Raw genomic sequence first — 13,434 nt, forward strand, 5'->3', positions numbered from 1 at the left:
TAGACGCAGGCGAATCCAGAACGGCCGTTGCCAGGGCATTCCATGTGTCCCCAAGCACCATCTCCAGACTGTGGGACCGTTACCAGCAACATGGATCAACATGTGACCTCCCTAGATCCGGTCGACCACGGGTCACTACCCCCGGGCAGGACCGCTACATCCGGGTACGCCACCTTCGGGAACGATTGACTACTGCCACCTCCACAGCCGCAGCAATAATCGGTTTGCGCAGGATATCCGACCAGACCGTACGGAACCGCCTACGTGAGGTAGGAATTCGTGCCAGACGTCCAGTTCGAGGTGTCATCTTAACACCACAACACCGTCGACTCCGACTGCAGTGGTGCCAGATTCATCGACAATGGCCTCAACTGCGATGGAGACAGGTGTGGTTCAGTGACGAGTCCCGATTTCTGCTCCGACGTCATGATGGAAGATGTCGCGTGTATAGGCGTCGTGGTGAACGTTATGCGGCAAACTGCGTGCAGGAAGTGGACAGATTCGGCGGGGGTAGTGTCATGGTGTGGGCAGCCATCTCACACACTGGCAGAACTAACCTGGTCCACGTGCAGGGCAACCTGAATGCACAGGGCTACATTGACCAGATCCTCCGGCCACACATCGTTCCAGTTATGGCCAACGCCAACGCAGTGTTCCAACATGACAACGCCAGGCCTCACACAGCACGTCTCACAACGGCTTTCCTACAGAACAACAACATTAATGTCCTTCCTTGGCCATCGATATCACCGGATTTGAACCCAATTGAGCATCTATGGGACGAGTTGGACCGACGCCTCCGACAGCGACAACCACAGCCCCAGACCCTGCCCGAGCTGGCAGCAGCCTTGCAGGCCGAGTGGGCCACTATCCCCCGGGACGTCATCCGTACTCTGGTTGCTTCAATGGGCAGGCGGTGCCAGGCAGTTGTCAACACACGCGGAGGCCACACCCGGTATTGACTCCAGATGACCTTGACCTTGGTGGTGTGTCCTATCACTTACTCACAATGGACTAGAGTGAATTGTGAACAATCCTGCAACATTTGGTAATTATCGGACTCACCATTCAATAATTAAATCAATTCTCCAAATGTTACGACAATGTGGTTTTGCGTTTCTTCTTTTGAAGAGTATAGTATTAATACATAAAATTCTTTTAAGCATTTTCATGGTGTAAATATAATATTTAATATTAATTGTTAACCAGTTTACAGTTTTAACCAAATCAGTATCTATAAATCCCAAAGATAACTACATTTTCATTAAGTGAAGTATGAACTCCTATTTCGTCAAATACCCAATTTTCTACAGCTTTCCAAAGCTTTTGTACTTCGGCACACTCATAAAACAAATATTGCAATGCTTCAGGCAAGTTTTTACACGTGTGTTGCTATTGTTAATAAACGGCTGCAATTTCCTTATGCTAAACTTAGACTATCAACTGTCAATAGAAAATTGGCTAACTCGCCAGTCTGTCCATTTTGTAATTAGAGCACTCTTACAACTCGATTCTCGTCGTATACAACTCCTACGACCCATTAGTTGTAAGTTGGCATTTGGGGAAATTACAACGCAACCATCGAGCTGACCAACTCCGCCGTGACAGTTGATAGTCTTATCCTAGCCGCAGCAATGTCTGTTTTCTAAAAAATACCCCAAAACAATATATAAGTATTTAGTTTTTATGAATTACCTTGAAAGTGAACAAAACAAAAGGTTATGATAATACTGTATTAGTGTATATAGTGGTTTTCAACGGTTTCTAGTTTTTAAGGGGGGGGGGGGGGGAGAGAGGGGTGATGGTGGTGATGGGATTGCTGGTAAATAAGTAATATAATAAAATCTGTTGGTGTACCTCGTGAAATGACTATCACAGATTGTCATGACAATTAAATGTTATTTCGCTCTGGACATAAACTTGATAATAACTGGTCATGGGCGGATCCAGAACATATTTGTAGGGAGGGGGGCAAGAAAAAAAGCGGCACATTGGCTGGTTAAAAGGGCATCTTAATAAAAGTTTAATATTTGCAGTTAATATGATTGCGTTTGTGTTTATATCACAGCGTACAGACGAAAGTGTACACTAAATGACTAGCTGCGGTTTTCTGTAGCGCTAGCTGCATTAATAAAAATTATTATGAGCTTTGAGGCCCGTCAGAGCATTTGTTTTTAAAGTGGTGTGGGCTAATGATCAGGGTCGTTGTTAAGCATGGCACGGGATGTATAGAGAGGTCCGGGGTCATGCTTCCCCGGGGAAATTTTAAAAACTGGATGGATTTAAACGCCTTTTTTTTGCATCTGAATCGCAAAATTAGCCATTTTTAAAACTATTTTAAGCATTATTTTGCATAATAATTATGTGGTTTTTCCCCTTGGCAATTGATAGCAAAAATACCCATTTTCAGACAATGATCACTTCCTCTTTTGGAGTTTTATAACCCCAAAATTATTAATTAGAAGAGTTCAAACCCGTTACTCTTAGATGTCTATAACTAAATCGTTAATTTTAGCGTTGACCGGGGACGGAAGAATGGGGAAAGGGGCCCGGGAAAAAGCCATAGAATCAACTTTGCTTCATATATAAGTATGACTATAACATATTTCATTGTAATTTGACTTTGATAACTTTTTTTAAAGGGCACTATTCCAGGGACGGATCTGTCTCGGTAGGGCAGATATAGTCTACAAAAAAAAAAAGAGAGAAGAAAACAAACACCCCCACCCCCCAAAAGGGCACTTGTAAATTATAACTTTAAAGGGCACTATTCTAGGGACGGCTCGGTCTAGGCAGGGCAGTTATACATAAAAAAAACAATACAAAGGGGCATTTGTAAATTATAACTTTAACTGGAACTATTCTAGGGACGGCTCTGTTTAGGTATAACAGTTATACATAAAAAACTATATATTTTTTTATTTTGACTAAAATAGAGGGTCTTAAAACCTGATATGAAATATTAATTTATTGCAAGGACATGCAAATCACCACAAATATTAAGAATTACCTCCTTTAACATAACAGCAAAAATACACACACACACACACACACACACACACACACACACACACACACACACACACACACACACACACACACAGTCCCGTTATAGATTCATTAATAATATATTAGCGGTAGTTTTTTTGTCTAAATCCAAAACCTCGTGAGCTCTACACTGTAATATGAAACATACTTTAAAATAAGTTAAAATACATTATAATAATGACAAACAATTCTTACCATCTATAAAGACCGACACCCAAACATAGTCCACAAAGAGATGTCTTGTTGGACTTTTCAGAGTGAACCAACCTCGCAACTTTACCCACGGCCTCAGGCACGAATGTCTCGATCTTTCGTCTCCAAGTTTCACGCCTGACCACACCATGTTCAAGGCCAGAATCGAGATAAAGTACTTACCTAGAGATACACGATGCTTAGAGTCACAAGTCCACAAACTATGCGAGGTATCTAGTTAACTGATCAAGAGTAGCTAGCTTTCAAATTGCGTCATCATGAGCGATGCGGTTATTGTCGTTTACCTACAACGTATCAGTTTGGGTGACTGAAAACACATTAAAGTCACTGACCAGACTTATTAGACACTAACGTATTTTCAGCTATTAGTATATATTACAAAAAAATTACACATTATTTAAAATTTATTAAGTACATTATCAGTTTTGGCAAATCCTGGTGTTTGTGATAGCTTCAAATTATTTTTTTTAAACGCAAAATACACGTAGATTCATATCTCGAAAACCACATGTATACCCAGTGATTTTAATGCATACTGTTAACCAGGCTAATATTGCGAATTTTAGTTTTAGTTTTTGTTGTCGCAAATGCTCACACTAGTGCACTTTCGCGTCATATACATTTCACGCACAACCGTTGGTAATCCTTTAAACCCAAAGTTAAACACATTTGTTTTCGCTGATTATACTTATTTAGGACATCAATTTCACAAATCTGAAGAATGACATCATGTCACCTTTGGGCATTTTGAGGTTTAAAAATGTATTTATTTACCTGGTAATATTGTCCCAGTAGTAAACACAAAATCAGGAAGGATTCATGAAAAATATTCGAGGAACTAAGTTTAAAACATGTTTTCTAGAACATTGAGACATGCTGATCAAAATGAGTTAGAGTGACCACTTCGTAAAGGGTCTACTATTTTCGATTTTGCAGCAAGAGATACTTTGTATGCCACATCCTACAGATAGGATAGTACATACCACGGCCTTTGTTATACCAATTGTAGAGCCTTTGCTGGAACGAAATATAGCCAATGAGCCCAACGACAGGGATCGATCCTAGGTCGACCGCGCATCACACGAGTTCTTTACCACTGGACTACGTCCCTCCCCAGTCTAATAAAAAGTGAATTAAAGGTAGTACTAAAGCAAATAACTTCCGGCTGGGTCAAAGTTCGAGGTGCACCCAACTTTTGATAGAGAAGTGAACACCACAAGTCCTGTGATTGGTTATAAATGTGAGTGTGTTGGTTGTAAAAAATAATAGTTTCATCTAGGTAAAACAAATGTGCAATTTTATTTCATCTAGTACCAATGTGTCAAGTAGCCTTGTGCTTGAAACATGTATGGGGTACCTGTAAAAAAAAGTAGTCGAATTTTGTGCGAAACTAGGGTAGTCATAGACGCTACCCGTTATCTCAGAAAGGAGCAGTTTGACCCCCATTTTTTTCTGATTCACTTTAAGTGTAAGGGGTGGTAGTATTTATATCCGTGGTGTTTATGTCGGTTGATACGTTGCAGGTAGGAGTTTTAGCCACATATGTTACTATTGTCGTCTATGGGATTTGATTTGGTAGTATACACCCTAAAAAGATACTACGTTTCCGGTAGAAGAAGCCTGTGTGACAGAAGAGGGTTTTCTCTTTGGTTTTGTTTACTCTCCACCTTTGCCTGCCTGTTTTTTCTTTCTCTCTTTCTACGTGCTTCTCTTCCTTTGTCTTTCTCTGTCTCTGTCTCTCGCTTTTAAAGTAAACGTTGATCCTGTGACAGCAACGGATTTCCTCCTTTTCTCTTTTTGACCAAGTTTCTAACTAATTCTATATTTTAGTCACAATTTAACGGGACTGTCCTGAGTTTGCAACCATTGTTAGATGTTTCCGTCTAAATTAAATAGAACCATTTTGGTGACTAAAATTACATATTCAATAAATTTTGTTGTTAACTATATCAGTGTCTTTATATTCAATGTTTTTTGCTCGCCTTCTGTAGCAGTCATTTTAAAAATTTTACTTCAAAATATATCTATTGTTTTTGCACGTACGAAATTATTGGAACGTAAAATCTGGTTTTAGGGCTACTACAAACATTAAGACGACAACAAACACCTTGTTTAAATACAAACCCTGATATTCTAAACATGAAAATATTATTAATATGATTAATATGTAAGTTTAGTCCTAAAAAGGATCTTTCAGTTGTAAACATGTTACAATGTATCAAGCTCACGATAGGCCCTTTGAAAAAATCCGAGATGTCGTTAACACAAATGTGACCATTCCTTTTTCTAAGTCACCATGCCATACAGACACTGATATTCTAAACAAGAAAATATCTTTAATATGTAATTATAGTCATCAAAAAGGCTCTGTTGGTCACAAACATGTTACAATGTATCAAGCTCACGATAGGCCCTTTAAAAATAATCCGAGATGTCGTTAACACAAATATAACCATTCCTTTTTTTCTAAGTCACCATGCCAGCAGATTTGGTCTCAGACGCTGTGTACTCTACGGCTATTTAGATTATTTATGTTACATCCGCCGCGCTTTTGTGTATTGATCATAAAAACATGAAGAGCAGGGTCTTATCGCCAAGTCGACACCAGGTGACCCCGACACCACAGGTGCTACAGCTCCCAAATCCATCATTAACAGTGGCACAAACATTTGAAAAACTATTAACATCGCTTTCACGGATGTCGACATCAACTCAAGAAGCTCCGCAGCATGGGTGTGAAGAACGTGACGAACGTGTTAACGACGTTCTCAATGTCTTAAAGCTCTACTTCAGAGATTTGTAAATGAGTTTTGAGAGCCTGTAACAACCTTCGAAGATCTCAGACTAGAAAGGGCATTCTTTAAAAGTACGTTGTCGTTAGGACTGAGTCGGGTTTTTTTCTTTCTTAATTATCAAAACGTCGTGATGGAGTGGGTTTAACCGCTGGCGTGAGACCTGGTTTCGTTTAATAGAGATAGTGATCAAAAGTTTCAGTCTGGAGACGGAGTCTTTTTGAAATTGTTAGTGGTAAAAACCCCCACTATTTTCTTTGACGAAATTGACACAAAGAAACCTTGTTTTTTCTTTGGTAAAAGATATTGTTGAATATTTAAAACACGTATTTTTCTTTTTCTTTCGAATGTAACACGAGCAATTTCAGAATGGTTTGCAATTACAGAAACGTCTCAAAGATTCTACAGATTACTCAAGACTAACAGGAAGACACGTATACTTCGTAAAGACTTTCTTAATTACAATTTGTGAGTGGATATGAAGAAACGTGACATGTGTCAGGTACGTGTGAGATCCCGGTAGCACAAGTTCAAAGAATTGTTTTACGTAATCTAGGAGAATACCGACATACTCTAGGAGAATACCGACGTACTCTAGGAGAACACCGACATACTCTAGGAGAATACCGACATACTCTAGGAGAATACCGACATACTCTAGGAGAATACCAAGTTAATAGATTCAACATATTTCAGCCAAAATAGAAAAGACAAACTTCCGTTCACTGTATTCTTGACATTCGTAACGAGAGAAGGGACAAACAACGCACGATTCCTGTATATATAGAGAGATATACTGAAGGAACGGTTTCGATTTACTTCGATAGAAAGATTCTGTGTGACTGAGACAAGGCAACTGAAAGCGGGGATTTATTTTCTATATATTATTCTTAACTGGAAGTTCGTACTAATTAAGGAACAGTGACACACCATTAAAGCATTTCTACAGATACGTGTCCATACTACAACTGTGACCAATATTTTTCGATTAGCTTGAGTAAGTTTCGAAGTGACAAATATTCCAAATACATAATTAAATGACACACGACGATGAGTTTCTAATATGCTTTTTATTTGAAATCATTTGTAAACATTTCACACATTTCGGACAATACAGCAATAAGGGGCAGTATACCTCTTACATATCTGAAATTTAAAGTATAAACTGTCAGTAAAAGGACAAGTAGTAAGCTACATAAAATAAAGATCCTGAGTGTTAGATGGATTTCACATGCTAATATGTCATACAATATATCATAAATACAAGTTATACCTCCTACATATCTAAAAATTGGAAAATAAAAACACGCTAAAACAATACCAAAACATTAAAACAAAATTAAAATTGGAAACAACCCTCACCACAAATACACAAACCCCAAACAAAACAAAAATAAAAAAAACAAAACATCAAGAACAACAAACAAGAAAGACCCTCTCCAAAAACATAAAAAACCCATCCCAGGCAGTAACAAGCCTTCCCCCTCTTACACAATGTCGTGTGTTACAACGACTGTTGACACGAGCGGGATCGCCTATAGAGGAAACTCCAAGCAGGTGCCCGACTGGGAAATCGCCGTCAAGGCGTCGATCGTCGTGGGCGTCGAACTGATGGCGTGCGTGGGTAACCTGCTCGTCATGGCCATCGTCGTGCAGTCGAAGAAGATGAGGACGACCACCAACTACTACATCGTCAACCTCGCCACCTCGGACCTGCTCGTCGCCATCGGCCCCATGTGGATCTTCCTCGTCAACGACTTCACTGATGGGTGGGTGCTCGGCGCTTTCCTCTGCAAGTGTAACGCGTTTGTTCAGAGTACGTATTATTGTATTCATTTCTCTCTGTGTCTCTCTCTAACTTTCTCTGTCTGTCTCTCTCTCCCTCCCTTCCTCTCTATTTCTCTCTCTCTACCCCCTCTGTTACCCCTCTCTCTAACTATCTCCCTCTCTCTCTTTCTCTGTATGTGTGTATATTAATCTCCCCTCTCTCTCTCTCTCTCTCTCTCTCTCTCTCTCTCTCTCTCTCTCTCTCTCTCTCTCTCTCTCTCTCTCTCTCTCTCTCTCTCTCTCTCTCTCAGTCATGCATCTCAACAACCATGTCAGAAAACAATCAGCAATCGTTTTAAAATGCCCTGAAACATCGTTAAACAAACATTAATTTCTCTTACAGTTGCTGCAATGTGCGCCAGCGTCTTCACTTTGATGGCCATCGCCGGCGACCGCTTCTTCGCCATCATCTTCCCGCTCAAGTCGCGCGTCACCCAGCGCAAGGTGAGCGTCGTGATCGTCATCATCTGGATCTCGGCGTTCTCGATCGCGATGCCGCCGCTGTTCGTGTACACGTACCAGGAGCGCCAGTGGCTCGACTACGTGGAGCGCTTCTGCACTGACGTCTGGCCCGTGGTGAACACGTCAGCTAGCTGCGACCACGGCCTCACGTCTAAGCGAGCCTACTGGAGCCTGGTGGTGGTCGTGCTCAACTGGGTGCCGATGATCGTGATGATCATCCTGTACACCGTCATCATCATCAAGCTGAGGTTCAACAGAGTCGTGCCCAGCAGCGGCGCGCTGTCCATGTCCGCCATTCAGCAGAGGTCAAAGACGAAGGTCAGTTATCTCCCTTTGTTTTTATTGTTGTTTTGTTTCCCATTGTTATTATACTGTGGGTTGGGTAGGGTTTTTGTTTGGTTGTGTTCTTGTTTTTTTGTCGTGGTATAAACACTAATCAGTAAACCATCTGAAGGTCCAAAACACGTCTGTGTCCGCCATTCATTTCAATTTATTTTCGTGCTTATATCCAATTAAGGTTCAAGCACGCTGTCCTGGGCACACACCACAGCTATCTGGGCTGTCTGTCCAGGGCAGTGGCTTATTTGTTAATTGGTTAGTGATTAGTGAGAGAGAAGAGGGTGTAGTGGCCTTACACCTACTCATTGAGCCCTTAAGAACTCGCTCTGGGTGGGAGCCGGTACCGGGCTGCGAAACCTGTACCTACCATCCTGTAGTCCGATGGCTTAACCACTGCGCCACCGAGGCCGGTGTCCGCCATTCGGTAGAGATACAAGACGAATGCCAGTCATCTCCCTTTTTTTTTTCTTTTTTTTTTAAATGCATTTTTGTTTTGTTGTTCCTTTTTGTTGGGTGGTGGTGATAGTATTAATATTAATCAGTAAACGAACTGAAATTTCCAACACGTCCATACATCCAAGACAAATGTTAGTTGTCGCCCTTTGATTTTTTCTTTTGTTTGTTGTTTTAGGTGCTTTTGTTTAATTTGTTGTTGTTCCGAGTTTTTGGTTATGGTATCAATCAATAAACACAACTGAATGTTCATGCACGTCTAATGGGGAAATAGGGGTGCACACCATTTTAGTTCCTCTTGAATTTTTTTCTATGGGAAAGTAGTTGTTGTGTGAATTAGGATCACTGGAGGAAAAGTGGATAGCCGACTTCCAAGAATTTCATTTGATGACTCAGTTAATTAGTATTTATTTAAAACGTATTGCTACGCTTTACAATGAATGCATTTATAAACCTGAATATGAATACTGATATGTGGACTTTGTAGTCTGTTTCAAACTTTGAGATACGTCACTGTATGTCAACAATGCAGTTACATACGGTGATTTTGCAATATTGTTCTGCTGTTGTAATTTGAAACCGTCCAGGGCCCTGTTCCACGAAGCGATCTTAGCCCTAAGATCGCCGTAACTGCACAGCTAACATATGCACTTAGGGTGATGTTAAGGTGATCGCTTTGTGGAACAGGACCCAGTACGGTATCATAAGGTTAACACTAAACGTAGTGCATACAGCCTTTGTGCTTAAAGTTTTTTGTTTGTGTGGGTTTTTAAAAATAATACTGTAAATATTTAAAGAGACTGTCATGAATGTTCAGCCCTAGAAAGACTACCGTTCTCCCCATCAAAATAAACACACAGCCTGTTTTTTTTTTTTTTTTTTTTTTTTTTTTTTTTTTAAATCACTATCTTACCGTGACATGTTCTAAATATAAAGCTCTATACGGATGGAGACATTTGGAATGACCTATGGCCAAATTATTTCTAATTTCATTTGGCCGTTGGAAAAAATACTAAATTGGCACGTACACTAATGTAGACATAAATCGATTTTTAGATACTACAAACCATTACGATATCCAGAAATGCATTGATTATACAGATATTCATATCCTAAGCAAGAAAATATAAGTAAATTGTGATTCAATAAAGTAAAACTATTTGATTTGCAGAAAACCTTTTAAAATGGCTAAAAACTCAGTAAAGTCTCTTTAATTACCGCTATAGCCTCTATTAGAAATTCGCGAGAAAAAATAGGCAGAGTTACGTCCCCTAACCACTAACCATTTCCGGCGCATTCCGGTTACAGCAAATATGGCTGATGACCACAGTTGTTTGTGAATCTTCAGCTGAAGATTTATGCATGCCAATCCCTACACACAAATACCACGATTTATAGCCTCTTAAATGGAATATACAGGGCCGGATTTAGACCTTGGGGGAGGGGGTGGGGGGGGGGAGGGGCGGAGCACTTCAGATTCGGGGGCCCCTCAACATAGAAATTAAATTATATGACAAATAAAAAAATGAACTAATTTTATAATTATTACATTTTTTTTTTTTTATAAAGGAAGTCCTTAGTATGGGAGAGCCCTCTGACGGGGGGTCCGGGGCAACTGCCCCTTTGCCCCCTTATAAATTCGGCACTGGGAATATATACATATATTTTAACTATATATTTATGTTTTCGCCACCAGGTCGTGAAGATGTTTTTCTCCGTGCTAATCGTGTTTATTATCTGCACGGTTCCGTTCCAAGTGTCCAAGCTGTTCGAACTCTACAGAGATGCCCAGCGCGAGAGGGTAAGTCGTGAAGATCACTTGCAGGTTCCAATGTACCAAATCAATTACTATTGCCGATGATAATAACGTTTACTAATAAAACTGATATAAAAATACACCCAGGCAGTGTACCAATAAAAATGTGTCGCACCTCGCATTTAATCTACCTGCAAGAAAATAGGGGTAGGGGTAGGGATGGAGGTGGTGCTTATAAGAGATTTAATTAATGTTTTTAAAGCAAACCGTATTTTTACAAATCGCGGTTCCATTTTAGGGGTACTCTGGACTAGTTTCAACTTCTGGTGTAACCTGTATAACAAATAAAAGTGTATTTATTTATTAGCTATGGATATTGATATTTGCACAAATAATCTATGTCACATATTACTATCAATCACAGTGGCAAATATCTGACGGTGCATCTCGAACATTGACATGGAACATTCTTCTTTTGTACAATGCATCCCAAAAATAATCAGGGCACTTTAACCACTGCGTAGGACCGACACCGGATATTGGTTCTGTCGTAGCAATATATATTGCTACATATCGTAATACCACGACTGAAGTACGGTAATAAACCTGTTTTACTATATAACTTAGAGTTATAACTGATAATAAGCAATTATAGACCTATATTTATGACTTTTAGCAAACAAATACGCCAAACAGTTAATTACATGTGAGTAAACGGTTTAAACGTCGTTCGAGATTATAAACATAACTGTTGCAATTCGCCGTAAACCACCGCCATTTAAATTGTTTAATGGAAAAATGCGTTATTAAGCGTAATGTATGCTGCAGTGTTAAAGTTATATAAAATTGTATGAACTTAATTAAAGGGACAGGCCTTAGTTTCAACCCGTGAAAATTAACACTAAGTTTAGTTAATCTACAAACCTGTAACACATTTAGATAAAGATACAACTGAGTTAAACATTAATCTGTGACTTTGAAATGGTGAAATACCATCAAAAAATAGACTAAAACTCGACTCCATAGCTGTTACTTCTCAAACGCATGTGCGTTTTTTAAAATATGAGAAATGCATTTTGTGATAATAAAACACTAGGTTGACCAAAAACACTTCGAATGTACGGAAATGGATAATCTAAACAATAGAATGTAAGTAAAGTATGATTTCTGTTATCAAAAACAGCTCTAATAGTTAAAATATGTCTTAGTATTTAAAAACTATGACCCTTTAATTGTAAGTGATCTACTAACAAAGTTATTAATAGAAAACAAAACTTTAATCATTATTTTCTCTACTTGTGCCAGTAAGATTTGTCGCTACGATAGTATCAATATCCGGTGTCGATCCCACACGGTGTATATTCACAGAAGTAAGAAACCGGAAGTCTATGATAGCAGAAAAAGAAGAAGAAGAAAAAAAACCCCTACAAAACAAAACAACAATTATATTATGACCTGTGTAATGTTTGTCCTTTGGTACGATACATTAGTATTGTCTTTTGTCATATGGTATGATCAATTTGTATTCGAGTCTTTGGCAGAGTAGATAATACACTAGACTGCCAAATACCATGCGAATCGGTGCTGTAGGTTAGAAACTTGCCAATTAACACTTGGTGTTTTTAAATATTATGTCATATGGTATAATACATTAGTGTTATAGTCTTCTGTCATATGCCATGGTAAATTGGTACGATAGTCGTCTGTAATATAGTATCGTCAATTGTAGTATCTATCCAAGATGGCCACCATTTCATGTTATTGGCTATAACTTCCATCATAATAAACCTGGAATAACATTTCTATTGTCGACCCATATGTGTGGTTAAGGAATTCATTGAAACCGTTTAGAAGGTTTATCTGGGATTATACCATGGGAAATACGGTATAATATTTATGATATATATATTTTTTCAGCTCCCCACGTGGTACAACCCAGTGTATTTCTCCGCCATCATGCTGATGTACACAAACAGCGCCATAAATCCCATCATATACGGCGGGCTTAACGAAAACTTCCGCAACGGATTCAAAGACCTCATCAACAGAATACTGAACCGGAGATCGGCTAGGGAACTGGCCTTCTTGAACGCCATTTCGACGAGGACGAGGCCAAGCATTGTGGACGACCTTGGAACGAAGCCGAGTTACGATCATGTGAATCGTCCGCAAGACTCAGATCTGGAACAGAAGTACACCAGTCATCCGAGTGACATCGATGCCGTGCTGGACTGATCATTGGAGTGACATTGGTTTTTCCCAATGGACAATTTGACAAGAGCTTGTATCTGTCAGAGGTTCAAGCACGCCTGCTGCGAACGTATCCGCCGAGTTCGGCCAAACATGTACGCAAAAGAGGTGAACATGCGAACTTTATTTTTTAGTTTTATGTGTGTCTTGGAGCTGTCTTAGAAGTGATCACATACAAAGGATAAGGTAGAAGGTGTTTATTTTTAGTATTCACCAAGAACAAAAGGTTAAATCTATTACTGGCATATAGGAAATCAGCAACTACCAGCATCATTGCCAATGGCTGAACAGCAC

At 39.6% G+C, this 13,434-nt stretch overlaps 1 protein-coding gene across 1 annotated transcript; it reads left to right on the forward strand.

The window, feature by feature from the left end:
- Nucleotides 1-3,160: 3,160 nt before the first annotated feature.
- On the forward strand, nt 3,161-13,125 carry LOC121379788 (neuropeptide FF receptor 2-like; the record flags this gene model as incomplete). Its single annotated transcript, XM_041508439.1, has 7 exons — nt 3,161-3,180; nt 4,573-4,588; nt 6,440-6,521; nt 7,519-7,869; nt 8,224-8,660; nt 10,831-10,935; nt 12,808-13,125. Coding segments are annotated over 7 exons (1,329 nt in total), but the record flags the coding sequence as incomplete, so codon positions are not given.
- Nucleotides 13,126-13,434: the final 309 nt, after the last annotated feature.

The sequence above is a fragment of the Gigantopelta aegis genome, chromosome 8 (genome assembly GCF_016097555.1).
Source record: "Gigantopelta aegis isolate Gae_Host chromosome 8, Gae_host_genome, whole genome shotgun sequence".
NCBI lineage: Eukaryota > Metazoa > Mollusca > Gastropoda > Neomphalida > Peltospiridae > Gigantopelta > Gigantopelta aegis.